Genomic DNA, 18,678 nt, shown 5'->3' with positions numbered 1-18,678 from the left:
TCTTCCTCTTCTTGTTGTCCCCGGGGGGCCTGTTTGATGCTGCCTTGAGAAATTGAATTTGAGTCATTAGAGGTAACTTCAATTAGCAGCTCTGGGATAATGGCTGTGCACCTGGGAGCCGTAGCCAGCCCATCAGGAAGAGAGCCGCTTTCTGCTGACAGAGTGGTGGGGAGGGCAGGACACGGGCCAGGTCTCTGAGGTGTGCTCTCGCCCCCTCCTTAGGTGGAGTTTGGAGGTTTTGGTCAGAGCTGCGGCAGCGCTCCAGATTTGGCCCCCCAGACGCAGAGGACCAAGCCATTGATTCCAGAAATGTGCTTCACCTCGACTGGCTGCAGCACGGACATCAACCTGTCCACCCCTTACCTGGAGGAGGACGGCACCAGCCTTCTGGTGTCCTGCAAGAAGTGCAGTGTCCGGGTCCATGCCAGTGAGTGCCTCACCTCTTCTCTGCATCCGGTCCCAGGGCAAGGGCATCTGACCAAGTCCTCTCACCTCTCAGTCTCCCCACAGCCTCCCCAGGGCCCTCCCCCGCCACCCCCACCCCCAGTGCAAAAATTGCTTATGTGTTGTTGGAGTGGTCAGATCCGGTCTGTGACTTGGGTCTCTGCTCATACTGTCTGCCCTGGGCTGTCCCCCTGGTTGCAGATACCTGGAGGGGACTAGTCCCTGCTGTTCACTGGGTATTGGTACCAGTGAATCTATAGTTTCCCACTTTTTGAGACTTCGGTCCATACTGTATGGCTGATTTGTGGGGGCGTGGTGCTAGAATTCAGTGGTCTCTGTAAGATTTGGTTGTCTCTTTGGGAAAGGGTATTTGGAGAGGAGCTGCAGGTCTGCCTTTGGACTCTGGGTTTAATTTGCTCACCTCGGTGTCCCTGTTAGGTTGCTACGGGGTACCCCCTGCAAAGGCTTCTGAAGACTGGATGTGTTCTCGGTGTTCAGCCAATGCCCTGGAAGAGGTGAGTGCATCCATGCTGTTGCTGGCTCCCCGTGAGACGAGCTTGCTCAGGGCCACTCTGTTTCACGTGAACTCTGCCCCAGTGGTCTGAGTAGGACCTGGTACACTGTGATGTGAGAGTGTTGTCGGAATAAATCCCCCCACCATGACAGCGTTTGCTGCCCATCTGCAGCGGGGCCCGATGGCGTCTGGAAGCTGTTTGCTGCATTGTGTCAGGACCAAGCAGAGGTCCTCTGGTGAACAGACCACCACCCCCTGTAAAGAATTGAGCCATCAGGTCAGAGCATCAGAACAGGGCTCAGGTGGTTCATTTTGTGGCTTTCTCTTTATTCTTCACTCCTCTCTGGAACCTGGCAATAACAGCATAGGAGGCAGGCAGAGCCCTGTAATGCCCGCAGCTTGAGCAGGGTGTCATTCATTACTTTCCTTTCAGTTGTTACTATTAACAGTGAAGACAATTAGGTTAAGTCAGGCGAATAATTAGTGCACTTTAGCCCCGAGTGGCCTCCCTCTCCTCCTGCAGGGGAGTCCTGGTTCTGGGGGCTGTGCAGGCGAGGCCTCCCATGCTTTCTTTTGTGGAGGCTACAGTTGCCCGAAGGAAGTCACAAGGAGAACAGATTGGCTGTTAATAATTTGGTGGTGACCACTCCTCCTCCCCCCCTTCTTGGCAGGACTGCTGTTTGTGCTCGTTACGAGGAGGAGCCCTGCAGAGAGCCAACGACGACAGGTGAGTTTTCTGAGCTCTGAAGCGGCATGCAGGCGTGCCGCCAGGGTAGGGGCTGTCATCCACATGACTGATGATGACTTGGGAAGCACACTGTTGGGGGCTGAAATAGCATCTCCAAGACTAATTTTAAAGATGGGAGGCCAGACAGCCCAGAGGTTCCCCTCAGAGGCAGCCTTGTAAGTTATATCCTTCTGGAGAAGCTAAGAAGGACTCATGAGGGTATAAAGACCCTGTGAAGATGATGCAGGGGCTTCATGGTGGACATGAGGACTTGACAGGTTAGATCTGGGGCTGGTGCAGAGGTGGCCGTGACTGTGGGCTGTGAGCCCTTCCCAAAGCAGACTCCCTGGCTGTTTGGAATGAGGGCACATGTCCTTCAGGAGGGCGGTGGGACATTGAGGAAACCCAGCTACACCTACCCACTACTCAGCCAAACCCACAGAGGGTTGTGTTCCTCAGTCTGGAGCTGGGCTTCTCCACTGCCAGCAGGTCACTTTCACTGAGCTGAATTTTTTAAGTCTTTATTGAATTTGTTGCAGTATTGCTTCTGTCCTTTTGTTTTGGTTCTTTTGATTGCTGGTCATGTGGGATCTTAGTGGGGTCTTAGCTCCCCGTCCAGGGATTAGACCCACACCCCTTGCATTGGAAGGCGAAGTCTTAACCAAAGGACCACTGGGGAAGTTCCTTGAGCTGAGTTTTTGTGCTTGGTCTTAGTGCCTAGTGGTTTTGGGGTAGAAATGTCAAGTGAATGAGGTTTTCGCTCTGAGGCCTGGCTGCCTAGGGGAGAGTACTCACAGGTTGATGGGGAACCAGCAGGGAGGATCCTGCTTCCAGCTGAAATCCTGTGGGAACTTGGCGCGCACACCGCTAAGCCTCTTGCCTCACAGACATCCCCTTCATGCTGCTCTGCTTGCTGCATTGTTCTAAAGGCACTTGCTGCCCTGACTGGAGGTCACTGTGTTCCTCACAGTTGCCAGAGAGTGCTGTTTAAGTCCTCCTTTTCTTGGAGTGGAAATGGCTCTGGTTGCACCTCCTGCCTTCACCATATAATCCTTGGTCTGCCCTGCGGAGCTGTGCAGAAACAGACCTGTCCCCACTCACACACTGCAGGTGGCCCCACGTGGCCGCTGCGCTGTCTGTCGTACGTAGGTTTTCACCTGGCCTGATCCTGAGAGCACTCACCATCTCAGTGGAGCCCATCTAGGTGCATGTTAGTTTCTCCAGATGCCTCGAACTTTAATTCTCTAAGGATGTCCATTGAACACACCTCTCAGAGTAAATGGGTCTGAACCAGAAACGAAAGAGTGATTCTGAGGTGGACGAAGGGAGCAGAAGGGACAGGTCATTTTGACCCTGGAAAGGTTTGGGCAAAGGCGTAAAGAGGAGGGCTGGGCTTACTGGCAGATTGGGGCCCATTTGGAGATACTTTGAGGAAGTGCCCAGGTCCTCCAATTAAAGAGATCTGTAGGGAGTTCTCTAATTTATTCTTACTTCCTAAACCATGCCGTACCCCCAGTTAGCTGTGGCTCTATTTATTTAGCAGCAGGCTGTGAGTAGCTGTGGCTCTGTTTATTTATCAGCAGGCTGTGAGTGAGTGGTGTAAGCAGTGTGATGCTGTGCTGACCTGGGACAGTGTGGTGGGGACCTTTTCCCACTCAGGGTGGGAGATACTTCTGGTCTTAACTCTCTGGGTCTCAGGACCTTGCTGGGAAGTTCAGGGGTCACGCTGCGGGGGGAGGAAGCACCACGGGAGGCCCCCATCAGAGGAGGCCAGGCTCTTCAAAAGCAGCAGTTGAGTTCTTGGCCTCTGCATCTTTTTGCCCAGGATTTGCCCCAGCTGTGCATGTGCGCATTTATTTTTAGCCCTCTACAGTTTCTCTGTACTTTGTTGCTTGAGGAGAAATTTGTCCAGGTGCACGCACTGCAGCACTGTGGCAGAGGGTCCCAGGTCCCAGTCTGTCTCATTCCCCTTGCCCTTCACCCCCGCCTCCCCACCTCTGTGCTCTTATTCTAAGAGGCCAAAGGTCTCTTCTTCTGAAGCTTCTTATGCTGGGCAGGGGCCACAGACTGTTGCCTACACCTCGCTGCCTGTTTCAAGGTCCTATAGGGACCTGGGCCACTCTCTCTCAGAATGGGTTGAACTCTTTGAGCCATCTTGAAGCCTTACTTCGCACTGTTGGAACCTAGAAGACCCAAACTTAACCAAAAGGTTAAACAAACAGGGTTAAAAAGGAGCACCACATTTAGCCAGTTGAAGAACCTGGAGCAAAAACAGGGTGTTGGGAACAAAAGCGGGTACTGAACATGCACCCTGCACTCAGCACCACCAGAAGGGTGGGCAGACCATCTAAGCTACCCCTCTAGCCTGACCCCTAGGCACATGTTACTCTCATCCTATATAAGTTGCAAGCTTGCCTCCCCACCCTGCAGGGAGCAAGCAAGCAAGGGAACTTGTTCTTTGTTCCTGCTCCCCCTTGCTACAGCAGGGCCCCAATAAGCCTTGCCTGGGGGAAAAAACAAAGACGAGAAAGCCATAGGGCCTGGGGGGACTGAAGTGGCCTTTGCCTTTTGGCAGATGGGTCCATGTCTCTTGTGCGGTGGCGATTCTGGAAGCAAGATTTGTCAACATTGCAGAAAGAAGTCCAGTGGATGTGAGCAAAATTCCCCTGCCCCGCTTCAAACTGGTAAGGAGACAGAGATGGGCATGTGACTGTGCATCCTTTCCCTGTTTCCAAGGCTCTGGGTAGAGGGGAACACAGCGCTTAATGAGGACACCCCCTGGCTGGTCTTGTGCCCCTTGGTTTTGGTCGTGTCTTACAGTTCTCGCCCTCTGGTTAAAACTACTTTTTGAGGGTGTCTGTGATCGGATACGAGATTCACAGAGGGCGTATGTACCCTCATGTTTTGGGAAGCAGGTGGGCTCTTGTGTGTGTGGCTCTGTGCATTTGGGGGAGCAGTAGAGGAGACCGTCCCAGTTCCTGTAATCATTGGCCTACTTCCCCTGTGTTGTAGAAATGTGTCTTCTGTAAGAAACGGAGGAAAAGAACGGCCGGCTGCTGTGTGCAGTGTTCTCATGGCCGTTGCCCGACTGCCTTCCACGTGAGCTGCGCTCAGGCTGCAGGCGTGATGATGCAGCCAGACGACTGGCCTTTCGTTGTCTTCATCACCTGCTTCCGGCACAAGATCCCTAATTTGGAGGTGAGGAGGCTGCAGGTTCTGGAATCCGCTTGACCGTTTTTCCTGAGTCATTTTCTCTGAAGGCTGTTCATTTGTTGTGTCAGCAAGTTATTTCCTCAAGCACTATGCTTCTTGGAGATGCTAATGAGTGTGGGGTTAGGAGGTGGCCCCTGTCCATCTCTGCTTCCTGCCTTGTATTTCCTAATCCTGGGGTATCACCTGCCTTGTGGTTGATGCCTTGTTTGTCTCTCCTGGGTAAACTCCTTGAGGGTCAGTGTCTTGTTAATCTGGGTGTCAGGGACATCGCAGAAGCTCTGTAAATGTTGTGAAATTACGGGAAGAGTAGTACACCATGAGCCCTACGTGGTACTGATTTTCTCTAAACGGTGAAGCTTAGTGAAAGCTACATGAAAAGGTTTGGATTGAAGGTGGCATTGATGTGGGTCTTAAAGGGGAATTGTGAGCAGGAGGTGGTCAAGTCTTCAGAAACAGAATGAGCCAGCCTCAGGAGGAGGAACGTGTAAGACTGGTTCTGGGAACCTGGCGGGGGATGGTACTGGAAAGGCAGGCAGTGCCAGAGGAGGAAGGCCCTGGGCTGCCACGCTCCGTTAGGAGTCTGACCTTTCTTCCATTAGGAGAGGGGAACTTGTCCAGTATTATGACTTTGAGCTATATTTTTAAAAACAGTTCTGGTTTGAAGAAAGGATTAAAGGAATAAGAATTCGAGGCCAGCAGACCAGTTAGCCTATGTGAGAAGTTGAGGTCTGAAGTGGGAACACAGAGACAGAGTTTTAGGATCACAGCCAGCGCTGGATCCCACAGTGGGTGGAACTGATGGGATCTGTTGACTGTCATGGGGAGAGGAAGGGGGAGGTGAGCGGGTGTGGATTCAAGATGACTCGGGCTACTTCCTGGAAGGTGGAAGGGATGCTCATCCGGTGTTAACTGCATTCAGGAGCTGAGATGGGCCTGGGCTGGTTTGTAGGGGAAAGCGGGGGAGGTAGAAAATGAGGGAAGGACCTGTAGACTTTGATATTGCTGGAACATTCTGGCTGAGGTACCAGGAGGCAGTTGGATCCACTGGATGAAAATTTGGATATTATCAGCATTTAACAGGATAGTTACAGCTAATTCCTATTAGAAACTGGTCTCTGGAGATTCCTAATAGAAGGAGCAGATGGTGGAGCAGGAGGCAGTGAAAGCAGCTGAGAAGCAGAGCAGCAGGGGGCTCAGGAGGGCCTTGTACTGTCGGGGTGGCGGGGCTGTGTGCACCCCACCTGGGGGCTCCGGGGGCAGTCAGGTCAGGAGCCAGAGTGCCTTCTGTGAGCTGCAGTCTAGTGGAGGGGACGCCCATGAAGACTTGTCAGCAGTGTGGTAAAGAACAGTCATAAAAGGAAGGACACGATAGAGCTCCCTCTTAACCATTTGGCTCTTGGAAAAGGCCTTGGCTGACTGGCTCTTTCTTCCTTTCCTTTAGTTAGTTACTTATTTGGCTGCCTAGGGTCTTAGTTGCGGGACATGATTTTCATTGTTCGTTGCAGCCCAGACTCGGTAGTTATGGCTCGCAGGCTTAGTTGCTCCGTGGCATGTGAGATCTTAGTTTCCCTGACCAGGGATCGAACCCGCATCCCCTGCACTGCAAGGCGATTCTTAACCACTGGACCACCAGGGAAGTCCCTGGATCCTTTGTTTTCATAAAGATATTCTGTTGAACACAAGAGGTGGTTGGGGGGTGGGTTGGGAGCTTAGGAAGAGGGAAAAATAAATAGTCAATAAGAGAATGAGGAATAAAAGCCTGAGGTACATTTTGGTAAGGGGGTAGGAGTTTTGTGTTGGAGCAGGATAGTGGTGTGGTGGTGATCATTATCCTCCTGCCCATCCACACACCCTCACATTGGCAGCTGTAGATGGCTGGTGCTATAAGGAAAGGTGGGTACTGTTGAGTCTTTACTAATTCATTCCTCACCCACGTACTGGGCACGTCTGGCCCAGTTATTTGTGTTTTGTTTTAACTTTCATTTATTTATTTTGGTCGGGCAGCTTGTGGGATCTTGGTTCCCTGACCAGGGATTGAACCCAGGGAGCCCTCACCACTGGACAGCGGGGAATTCCCCAGGCACCGTTTTCGGTGCTGGGAACACACTAGTGAATGAGATAGCAGTGCCTGCCCTCCTGCTGCATTTCCTGTGGTTGAAAGATGTGTGGAAACAAGTAAACATTCAGTGTTAACAGATGCGGCATAAGAGTAAAGCTGGATACAGGAATGGAAGAGGAGGTAGTAAGGAGTGCTGTCCCCGAGCTGACTCTTGGATGTGAGGGAGCCAGTGTGCAGAGAACTGGGGAAGAACCTTTCAGGTAGAGGGAACAGAGGCGTGCAGACCTTGAGGTGGGAACACGCTTGGCACGAGTGCTTAGAGGACAGCAGGGAGGCCGCCGCGGCTGGAGCACAGAGCTTGGGCCGCTTCGGGAGGGGCGGTTGGAGGAGGCTGCCAGATACTCTGTGATCTCATTTACATCAGGGGCAGGTTCAGAATGAGAAGAAGGGTGACGTGAGGGCCCCAGACATGACAGTCCTTGTAACTGGGAGCTGTGTGTCATACACAGCTGAGGACATCAGGGAACCTCAGTCTTTGTGCCCTGACCCTGAGGGTAGAGCTGGTGGTAAGATCTGTGTGGAGTATTGTGTGGGGGCCCCGGGCCTGCTGCACGTCCACTGTGATGTGTGTCTGAACCATGTGAATTAGTAGGTGCTGTTTGGTCAGTTCCTCACAATAGGGAAGTCACGAGAGTCTGTTTGGGGGGTTTGGGGTGAGACAGGATGGTTGGTTGGTATAAGGACATTGTGTGTTGTGAATGAGGGAGGAGCTACATTATGGGGGAAATGTGACACTAGGTTTTCCCATGTCCTGGCTGGGGTATGAATATCTGGAAAGACCTGTGCCGTTGTACCTTTCCATTCTCATGCTTCTCTTGCCCTGGTGAAGAGGAGCCAGCTCATCTTGGTCCCCTTTTGCTAGGCCTGTCAGCTCAACATGGGCGTAACCCAAGCCTCTGTTTTCTCCAGCGTGCCAAGGGGGCCTTGCAGAGCATCACTGCAGGCCAGAAGGTCATTAGCAAGCACAAGAACGGGCGCTTCTACCAGTGTGAGGTGGTAAGGCTCACCACTGAGACCTTCTACGAAGTCAACTTTGATGACGGCTCCTTCAGCGACAATCTCTATCCTGAGGACATAGTGGTAATGTCTGCGTGGAGCTTCTTGGGCATTTTGGGATGGGGGTACTTCTAGGTCTGACTGACCGTGGGCCCACCTGCCCTTTCTAGCCAGGCCCATGGTTCCATCATTTGGCCCCCAAACAGAAAGAAGTGTTTGTACTTGTTTTGCTATACAACGAAAACTGTATGCTACCTACGGTACCCTGGTTTCTCTAGAAGCTTGTAGGAAGCAGTGTTTTCTGCAGTAATTTGAAACATGCCTGTATTTTAGTCCAAACTACCCTTAGTCCCAACTCATTAGAAAAGACCTGATGCTGGAAAAGATTGAAGGCAAAAGGAGAAGGGGGCGGCAGAGGATGAGATGGTTGGATAGCATCACCAACTCAATGGACATGAATTTGAACAAACTCTGGGAGACAGTGGAGGTCAGAGGAGCCTGGTGGGCCACAGTCCATGGTGTCGCAGAGTCAGACACAGCTTAGTGACTGAAAAACAACAGCGACAACCTGCGAAGGTGTTCTGACGCATTGGATGAAGAGCCCAAGCTTTGGAATCAGATCAGTGTGCCAATACCTGCTCCGCAGCTGTGTGATTTCGGGAGAATTATCCAGTTATCTCTTTTCTACCATGCCCTCTTGGTAGATGTGTGGAGTGTGCTTTACCGTTGAAGGCTTTGGAGGCTGAATAGAAGCTGCTTGGAGATAAGCCTGGCCTGACTGTGTTACCAACACCTGAGACACTGGAGGCCCTGCCTGGACTTAGTCCTAGGTTTTCTGGCTCAGGACTCAGCACTCAGTTCAGGTTTCCCCTGTTGTTCGTCTCTCTGTCCCCATTCCCCCACCGACCCCCAGCCTTTTCATGTTAGACCGAGCACTAACATAGTGGCATGAAGCCACTTCTTCATTTAACACGTCCACACACATTAGCAACTTAGCTGCTAAAAGTCCATTCATTAGTTGTAAGGCAGACTTCTATGTATTAACAGTAAAGATGGTATCAGGTGTGTTTGTGGCAGTAGACTAGCTATGCTTTGTGATGCTCTTCCAGTTTGGCAGGCACTGGGCTAGGTTCTTGTCTCGGGTCTCTGTCAGACTTGGGTAATACCAACTCTGAGAAGCAGGAGGTATCTGTAACTTAGAGAACTCTCAGGATTCTTTTAGACATTACTGAGGACCCTAAAGAGCTTTATGTGGATTGTCTCTTAACCCTCGCCTGCTTGTGATATCAACAAGGCTCGTGATTTTCTATTTGCTCGTTATTAGTAGAAATTAAAACTGAGATTGATTTGAAACAGTCCATTGTTTTTAACAACTTGAAGTAAAACAAAGTATTAGAGGAGTGCCACTTTTTTATAATTTTGTAAATTCCTTTAATGTCACAGTTTCAGTTTGTTGGAATATATTGTTTTGGTTAAAGTGTATGAAGAAAACCTGATCTCACATAGAGAAGCAGTTGGAAAAGTGAGTATTTAAATAGCCTTCCAGATGATTGTGTTCATTCTACTTTGATACTACACCAAACCTCATTGGATAGTAGTTCCTTAACAGTTAGCTGCAGTGTGGACTCTGAAGGCAGCTTGGTGAACATACTCTCTCAAGTTCTGTTGGTCTGTCTTACACTGAGAATGGATCTTTCACCCATGCGTGATTTTGAACCCTCATCCATGTTGGTGTAATGGGCTATGCAGATCTTTCAGGTATTGTTAAATTTTATCATACAGTACCAAAAAACCACTTTCATTTGTAGCACGAATCTCAGAGAAGTCTTTAAATTTTAGGGAGCGTCAAGCTCATGGTGGTGATACAACTTTTCTGAAATTATAACATGTGCTTGAAAACTTAGGTTTTATTACTGGCAGTACTGTCAGTCCGTTTTCCTTGAAATGAAAGGCTCACTTCATTCATTTTCAAGATGTCTGCCAGTACCCAAGTCTGAATAACCTGTTTGTTTTTTTTTCTCAAATAAAACTGGTATTTCATGAAAAAAGCAGTTACTTCTTACAACTCAGTTGCCCTGTGCTTTTTCTCAGAACAGCCATCATGCTTCAGTGTGCAACAGAAAATGTCTTCTGAGTACTTACACATGTACTTAAAGATTGTGGTTTAACAAAATAATTTTTTCTGCTTTATCAAAGGGACATTGTTATGTGGTTACAGATTTTGTTTTGTTTTGTTTGGCTACAGGTTTTTCTCTTTTGTTCCTAAATCATGAGTACACAGTGGCTAAGAATTTAGTAATAAGTAGTAGACCTCAGGGTTGTTGCCTCAATCTGTACTGTGGTGCCAGAAATTGCACACTTTCTAGGTGTTATGCCATCACTGCAAAAATGTCAGCACAGTGAAAGAGACTTATGTTTTAATATCCTTGTGAAACTTATCATGCCCTTGCTTGCTCCCTGCCGGTGGCTCAGGAATCTCCCTAAAGTGTGCAGACCATACTTTGAAAACTGCTATTATCGGAGGAAAACTGAATATCTGAGAACTTAAGTGATTTATCAAAGATCAATGTTTATTGGATAAAGATCAGATATTTGACTAGTTAAAACTTCCACCTCAGATTCTTTTGTGGGGCAGTGCTTTCTATTTAACTGTTGAATTCCTAACACAATAGAGTTATTGAGTAACTGGCCAATAATGCATTGGCAATACAGTATAAAGTCATTTATATTCAATAAATGAATTGGCATGTAGAACCTTCCTCTTGTCATGAGTAGAAATTGGAAAGAGCAGTTGGAATTTTAGATATATGGCATTTTAGACTCTGTCCCATTCCTGCTCCAAGGTGTATTTTTTGGGCCACGTCCCCAAGCACCTTCTCCCATTTCTACCCATCAGACCTTTGATTCAGCTGCCATGAGCATGCTCACACACTGACCAAATTATATAACAGGCTCTCTACTGGGAATGCAGCGAGGGTTCCACCCAGCCTTAGGGTGCCCCCTTCTGCAGGGAGTCAGAGTGCTAAAGTTTTTTGCCAAGTCCCATGGTAGGTGGTCTTTTATTACTTTCCTGTTAAGAACCCCTCTCTTAAAATAGTTGAGTACAATTTAAGTATTTCTTCTTGGCAGAACCCTGTCCCTTGTCCCTTAGACAGTTGAAGGAACATGAGAAAGGTTCTTGATGATGGTAGTTGTCTTCTACATTTATTAAGCTTATTATAGCTGCTTTTTTTGCACCTGGAACAGCAGCAGCCAGCAGAGATAGCAGGTAGATGAGGACTTAAGCAGGTCTCTCAAATGGACCTCCGTTTCACCCTTCTTCCTTACTGTTCCCTCAGAGTCAGGACTGTCTCCAGCTGGGTCCTCCTGCTGAAGGGGAAGTAGTCCAGGTGAGATGGACAGATGGCCAAGTCTATGGAGCCAAGTTTGTGGCCTCTCACCCCATCCAGATGTACCAGGTAACCAAAGGCTTTGCTGGGGATGGGGGGAGTCTGGTGCTTGGTTAATTCAGTGTTTCCTCTTGAGCCAGAGGCAGGGCAAGTCCTTGCTCTTAGGAGAGGAGAGCTTAAGGTATCCGTCACAACGCTTTTCAGAGGTGGGGCTGCCCTGTGTCCAGTCTGCCGGGTGTGACTTCAGACATGGCAGGCCTTGCTTCAGTGTTCTAAACCCTTCCTGTGTCTGCAGGAAATGGCCACTGTGCATGGTGGACCAGGGAGCAACAGGATATCTTAGCTTAAGGCCTTTGTTTCCTTGGTAGGTGGAGTTTGAGGATGGCTCACAGCTTGTGGTTAAGAGAGATGACGTGTATACGCTGGATGAAGAGCTTCCCAAGAGAGTCAAGTCTAGACTGGTGAGCATGTTTTCTGTGTGTCCTTGGTTCCCCTCTGGGAGAGAGGGAAGAAAGCAAGGGCGTGACCCTTTGTTTTTTTTTCGGGAGGTGGGGGCATTGGCCACACAGTGCTCATTTATTTGGTTTGCCTATTCTTCTATAGTCAGTAGCCTCAGACATGCGCTTCAATGAGATTTTCACGGAGAAAGAGGTTAAGCAGGAGAAGAAACGGCAACGAGTTATCAACTCAAGGTACCGGGAAGATTACATCGAGCCTGCACTATACCGGGCCATCATGGAGTAGGTGCTTCCAGCAGCTGAGAGAGTCCCAGTCAGCAAAGGCGAAAGCACTCTGGGGTTCCACAGCACAGCAGACACTTGGAACTCTAAAGTGAATTGTAAAATGAAAAGGAATGAACTAACCAACCCCATCATCTTCTCACCCCAACCTCACCGCATTCCGCTGAAGTGCAAGGATGAGCCCTTCTTGGACATGTGGCAGCAGACGATGAACTCCCAGCTGATGGGCTAAGCACTGGAATGCTATGGCTGCACTGGCCCCAGTCTGCAATGGGTCGACTGTGCTGGCTGGGCTGGTTACCCTGTTCCTGGCCTCGGACTTAGCTTCCTAATGATCACCTGCACCAACTAGGCATAGGTGCTGGTGCTTGCCCCCTAACCCCTTTTGTATTTATGTGTGTGGGTGTGGGTGTGTGTGTGGGGTGTGTGTGTGTGTGTTGATATGTATGTTTGGTCTGGACCAGCTTCTGCCAGCCCCTGGCCTTTACTTTCTTCCTTGCCTATCCAGGGCAACAAAAATGTGAAATTCTGCCCTCAGCTGAGCTGAGTAAGGGCCCCTGGGGGTTGGCTGGAGATGGCTGTGGCATCTGTCTGTCCCTAGAACTGCCTCAAGGGAGTGGTGGCAAAGCTGCAGTGATGAGATGGAGGTGCTGAGGAGTTAAGCCAGCTGTTTACCCTCTCTTGAAGAAGATAGGGTAACATGGGTGTGTGTTCCCATATCACTTGGGGCACAGAGCGCCTGTGGACAGTATTAGAGGGTGTGGGTGGGAAATAATCCGAAGGGAGATCTAATAATGGAAGCAGGCAGAGCCTGGCGAGTGATTCTGTCAATGGAAAATTGCAATCATGCAGGGGCTGGGAGGGTTAAGATGAACTGGGGCCACTGGAGGCCAGGGGCAGGTTTAGATACGCCCCTTGGTCTAGGGGTGGGAGGGAGCTGATTTCGGGGGTGGGGGCGGGACTGGAGGGCAACACTGAAGGGGTTAAACAGGTTTTTGCTCCTCATGAATTTGTTTGCCTGGGCCCAGGATTGGAGGGCTTCACACTTATACCCTGTGTATACAAGAATCAGATTTATAATACTCCCCGTTTTTTTGTTACGTATGAACGCTATAAACCAAATTATTTTGAAAACTGGTGCATCACCTTGTCCTTAGCAATAAAATGTGTTGAGCAGAGGATTGGCTGTGTCTGCCCCAAGGAGCCTGATGGCTCAGGGTCAGGCTGGGAGTGTGCCTAGAGTCCACAGGCTCTGGAGCAGGGCCATGCATTTTAAGGAGGCTCTTGAAGGCCCTCCTAAAGAGATGGACTCTTTGTTAAGTTCTGGTTCTTTGGCTGTGTGTGATGGAGACCTGGGGAGAAGAGGCCCTTTGGCTGAGAGCACGTCCTTTTACTTCTCTTGCCTTAGAGATGGGATGGAAAAGCTAATAGAGGGAGAACCAGACCACTTCCACAACCTGTAGAAAGAACTGAGTTTGATCTCATCTCAACTCCACTTATTAACTTCATTGAGCAGGTGTAAGTTTATACCAGTGTCTGTTCCATAAAAACTGTAGAACCAGCTTGAAAGAAGGCAGGACATTTTAGGTGCTTGAAGAGCAAGAGATTGCCCCCCCCCATCCCCCTTCCCTTGGGTCCTGAAACCTTTCTGATCTGCCTGTAGTTGGTGAGACACCTCCCTGGAGGATGACCCAGTCCCTTTGACCAGCAGTGGGTTCCTGAGGTTCAGGTGGACAAGGATAGAGCAGCAGCAGGGCAGGGAGGGACTGGTGAACTGGGCACAGCAGAGCTGTTCCAGCTGGTCTAGTTCTTGGCTCTGGCCAGGTGTGGGAAATTCTTGGGTCAGCTCAGCAAGTCAAGGCTGCTTTGTGTCCTGGGGCTTGGGAGGTAGCTGCCACCTCTGGTGTCTGTGGGGAAAGGAGGAGCAGCAGGTTTCAAAGATACTTTTTTCTGTGCCAATTTCCTCCTGGGGCCAAGGAAAGGGAGGTTGACTCTTTTGTCCAACACCCAAGGATTCCCAGGGGAGAATGGACAGAGCCAGGCCTTAATGGATTGGCAAGCCCTGGGAACACACATCTTTGGAGGAAAGGAAACTTTCTCCAGACTTAGCAGGGTCTGGGACCTGCCTCCCTCTCACTGACCTACCATCCCCAGCCGTGCTGCAGGACAGGCAGGGAAGTCCCTGGTGCAACCCCAGCACTTCCTTCTCAACAGCTGATTATTTTTCTAGAAACTTTTGTTTTGGTCAAACGTAATAATCCCCTGGGAAACTTAAAGAGGTGATGAAATTGAAGTCCCACAGAACAGGCCCTCGTGCCTGCAGTCAGGCCCAGGCCTCAACCAACTCACCGGTCACCCCTCAAAAACCTTTTTATCAGAACAAACTGCCCACGTTTGGTGAGGTAAAGTCTCAGGGTTGGCAGCCAGAGATCGCAGCCGGACAGTTCTTCCTCTCCCGTAAATTCCCGAGAGGGGTAATTGTGTTTTAAATTGTGCCCCAGGAGGGTGGGAGAAAGCTGGGATCTCCGGGGCTGCGACGGGTAGACGAAATGGGGCGGATAGGTCCCGGAATAGAAACTGTAAAGTGTGAGGCTGTAAAGTAATAAGGGCAGCCTGTACCCACTCACTACACAGGATGGGGCAGGGTCGCCCAACCTGAGGTCCACAACCTCGGGTCTTAGTCTGGGTCTGGGATGGATGCCTGCGTCCCTCGGCGTGGAGTGATCGTGGACCCCTGGCCGCCTCACGACCGAAAACAGGCTCTCGAGGGATTATCTCGGCTGACCGTGAGCCCTGCGGCCGTCAGAAACCCACATCCCGAACGGGCATCCTCCAGGGTGTGAAGCTGCGGGTGGAGGATTCCTCCATGCGGCGGACGGGCTCCGGGGAACCAGGGGCGAGCCTCGGTCCAGCAGGACTGACTCCCCGCCCCGCCAGCAGCCCCGGTCCGCGCGGGGCGGGGCGGAGAGGAGAGGGATGGGCGGGTTGCAGAACTCGGGGCTCCTGTGATAGCGGGCTCCTCTGGGGTGCGCCCGCCCACTGCTCGCAGCGCAGCCCCGCATTGGTCAGCCCGGTGCCCCGCCTGGCTCCCGCGCGCCGATTGGCCGCGAATTCCCGACCCCCGGCGAGGGCGCCGAGGCGGAGAGCCGGATTGGTGGTCCCGCCGTCCCAGGGTCGCGGCCGCGCGCTCCGCCTGCGGCTGCGTCCCCACTATGGCGGCGCCCAGGCGGCCCACCGCGTCGTGGGCGCCCGCCGGGGTACCCCGCGGCTGCCGCCCCCGCCCAAGCCGTCGCCCCCACCTTCCCGCCCGCTTCGTCCCGGGCGCCGCCTCCCCCCTGCCTCCCTTCCCGCTGCGGTAAGGACCGGTCCTGCGCGCGTCGGGGCGGGTAGTCTTTGGAGTAACGGTCGCCGCCACCCTTCCCCTCCCCTCCCCCGCTACCCGAGGTTACGGGTCGCCGGGGCGCAGAGCCTGAGCGCGCTGGTGCTGGGGGAAGGAAGGGTCGCGCGCAGCCCAGCGGTCTCCAAATAATGAAGTCCGGCTCAAACTGGGGGCTCGGGGCGGGAGTTCGGTCCCACGGAGACCTCGCCTCGGTAGGGGCTGCCAGGCCTCTGGGAAGAGGACGGCTGGACTCGGACCGAGAGGTCTAGGTCACCTGCGCGCGAGACCCCGCAGTGCTGCGCACCTTGGTGCAGAGGAGGGACATGGTCAGGCGGGCCTTCACTGTGGGAAGAGCAAGGAAAAGTGGAAAGCCTGAGTGGGATCAGCAGCGTACGGGTAGCGGTTGTCATTGCTTATTGCTCTACCTGCTGCCAAATGTTCCGGGAACCCGGGTCAACTTGACTGACAAAGTACGCCTCTTGCTTCTTTTCCCCTGGCACTTCTCCCCATTGTTTACTCTCTGATTTTGTTTGCAGGAGGAAATATCTTAGTGATAAGAGCAGGTTTGATTAGGATAGTGTCCCACGAATATTTTTGAATTCTTTTTGTAAGCGTGCTCGTTTTATAATTCCTTAAGGACTTCACTTATGTTTGTGTTTCCCGCACAGAGGAGGAAGGAAAGAAACTGAACTGAATCACTATAATTAATTGAGAGAGGAACCAACGAAGGCAGCTGCTATTTTGTAACAAGCAACTTACAAACTTTTCTGTCGATACACTTTGAATGGTCTATACTATAGCTAGTTGAACAGGAAGGTAGGTTAAAAAGCACTTACTGGGTTCCTGAAAGTAAATAAACCTCATGGAAAATTAGGTTATTCCCAAGTCAGAATAACCTTGGAGTGCTGATCATTGAAGCGTTAGGTATATTTTCAAGTCAAAAAGATTCAAAAGAAGCTGGCACAAAAATTTATGATCAAAATGGTGTATTCAGTCTCTTAAGGCAATAGCAGTTGCTAAGAGTAAAGATTCTTAAGGATATTTTGAAACATTAAGTGATGAAACCTCCCTGTTTCACATGTCTAATCATGATTTAATAAAATAAATTATTAATGAAAAAAGATGTGCATATTCTTAGAGACTAAGTTACTTTGGATTATCAGTAAAGTATTGTGTACATGTTGTGTGCAAGGCAATGTAACTGTGGGGATCTCACAACCTGTATTGTATGAGACTTGTTCTGATGATAAAGGGCACACAGGAAAATGATCATTAATAATATGGTCTTTAGAATTCCAGGATAGTAGGTACTATGAAAATTCTTGAAAAGGAGAAATCCGTATGTTTGAGGAAGGTTCTACCTGAAAACTGAGGCTTGAGTTGAGCTGTGAACTCAGCTAGGTAGGCATGAGGTAGGTAGGTATTGAGCTAGGTATGAGCTAGGTAGGCATGAGGTAGGTAGGTATTGAGGTAGGTATGAGCTAGGTAGGCATTGAGGAAATGAGAAAGTGAGGATGGGAAAGGTGGCAGAGGAGAACCCAAAACACTCCAGGGTGGTTCCAGGAGGTTCTTATTGGAAAAAGTGGGAGATAAGGTTAATGATGTCAAATCAGGGAGTACTTTTATCCTGGGTAAAGCACAGGGTAAACAAGAAGTAGTTCTTCGGATGAGACTGAAGCTTGCTATTAGAAAAACAGATGGTAGCACTTTATTTGCCCTTGTCACTCTTGTGAGTAATCTCAGCTATTTAGAATAATGGTCCTCTCAGCTACCTAGGATCTGCACCTCAGGACTGATTCTTGCCTTCCCTTTATTTCCCCCTTGTGTTAAGTTGGTTGTCAGTTTTTATTGCTACAGCCTCCACACTGTTTTTAGTATTTGCTTATTTTGGTTCCTACCATCATCATACTGATTTGGGGCCATTGATACCTTTCCCTCTTATTACTGCAGAAACTCTCTAGCTTCCCCCCTGCCTCCTTTCATCTATCCTGTGTACTATCATCATTTCTAGGTAATTCATTTCCCCAGCCTAGACTTCTATTTTTTATTTATTTTCCCCCGTCTTTATCAAGATTTAATTGACACATATATCACTGTAATTTTAAAACACACAGCATTTTGATTTGATACAGATATGTGTTGTAAAATTATTATAATAAAATTAGTTAACATATAATTACCTTTTGTGGAAAGATCATTGGAATTATACCTTCTTATACATTTTCTTTCTTTTTTTTTTACATTTTATTTATTTTTTATTTTATTTTATTTTTTTTATTTTTCAGTGGGTTTTGTCATGCATTGATATGAATCAGCCGTAGAGTTACACGTATTCCCCATCCCGATCCCCCCTCCCACCTCCCTCTCCACCCGATTCCTCTGGGTCTTCCTAGCCCACCAGGCCCGAGCACTTGACTCATGCATCCCACCTGGGCTGGTGATCTGTTTCACCATAGATAATATACATGCTGTTCTTTCGAAACATCCCACCCTCACCTTCTCCCACAGAGTTCAAAAGTCTGTTCTGTACTTCTGTGTCTCTTTTTCTGTTTTGCATATAGGGTTATCGTTACCATCTTTCTAAATTCCATATATATGTGTTAGTATACTGTAATGTTCTTTATCTTTCTGACTTACTTCACTGTGTATAATGGGCTCCAGTTTCATCCATCTCATTAGAACTGATTCAAATGAATTCTTTTTAACGGCTGAGTAATATTCCATGGTATATGTGTACCACAGCTTCCTTATCCATTCATCTGCTGATGGGCATCTAGGTTGCTTCCATGTCCTGGCTATTATAAACAATGCTGCGATGAACATTGGGGTGCACGTGTCTCTTTCAGATCTGGATTCCTCAGTGTGTATGCCCAGAAGTGGTATTGCTGGGTCATATGGCAGTTCTATTTCCAGTTTTTTAAGAAATCTCCACACTGTTTTCCATAGTGGCTGTACTAGTTTGCATTCCCACCAACAGTGTAAGAGGGTTCCCTTTTCTCCACACCCTCTCCAGCATTTATTGCTTGTAGACTTTTGGATAGCAGCCATCCTGACTGGCGTGGATATACAATGGAAAAAAGACAATCTCTTTAACAAGTGGTGCTGGGAAAACTGGTCAACCACTTGTAAAAGAATGAAACTAGAACACTTTCTAACA

General features: G+C 49.5%; 2 protein-coding genes across 5 annotated transcripts in view; both read left to right on the top strand.

Moving 5' to 3' along the window:
- KDM4A (lysine demethylase 4A) overlaps positions 1 to 13,044 on the top strand; it is a 39,990-nt gene extending 26,946 nt beyond the window's left edge. For all 3 annotated transcript variants that reach the window (XM_065914659.1, XM_065914642.1, XM_065914652.1), the window contains exons 14-22: positions 223 to 427; positions 883 to 959; positions 1,630 to 1,685; positions 4,261 to 4,369; positions 4,698 to 4,883; positions 7,927 to 8,097; positions 11,352 to 11,471; positions 11,771 to 11,863; positions 12,006 to 13,044. In XM_065914659.1, coding sequence (XP_065770731.1) covers positions 223 to 427; positions 883 to 959; positions 1,630 to 1,685; positions 4,261 to 4,369; positions 4,698 to 4,883; positions 7,927 to 8,097; positions 11,352 to 11,471; positions 11,771 to 11,863; positions 12,006 to 12,146 — 1,158 coding nt within the window. In that variant the 3' untranslated portion in view covers positions 12,147 to 13,044. The remainder of the gene's footprint in view (positions 1 to 222; positions 428 to 882; positions 960 to 1,629; positions 1,686 to 4,260; positions 4,370 to 4,697; positions 4,884 to 7,926; positions 8,098 to 11,351; positions 11,472 to 11,770; positions 11,864 to 12,005) is intronic.
- Positions 13,045 to 15,367: 2,323 nt separating this feature from the next.
- Positions 15,368 to 18,678, top strand: part of ST3GAL3 (ST3 beta-galactoside alpha-2,3-sialyltransferase 3) — a 214,091-nt gene continuing 210,780 nt past the window's right edge. For both annotated transcript variants that reach the window (XM_065914629.1, XM_065914625.1), the window contains exon 1: positions 15,368 to 15,497. The gene's annotated coding sequence lies outside the window, so the exon portion shown is untranslated. The remainder of the gene's footprint in view (positions 15,498 to 18,678) is intronic.

This window comes from Muntiacus reevesi, chromosome 1, assembly GCF_963930625.1.
Source record: "Muntiacus reevesi chromosome 1, mMunRee1.1, whole genome shotgun sequence".
In the NCBI taxonomy this organism is placed as follows: domain Eukaryota; kingdom Metazoa; phylum Chordata; class Mammalia; order Artiodactyla; family Cervidae; genus Muntiacus; species Muntiacus reevesi.
This window is presented reverse-complemented; position numbering and strand designations above follow the sequence as displayed.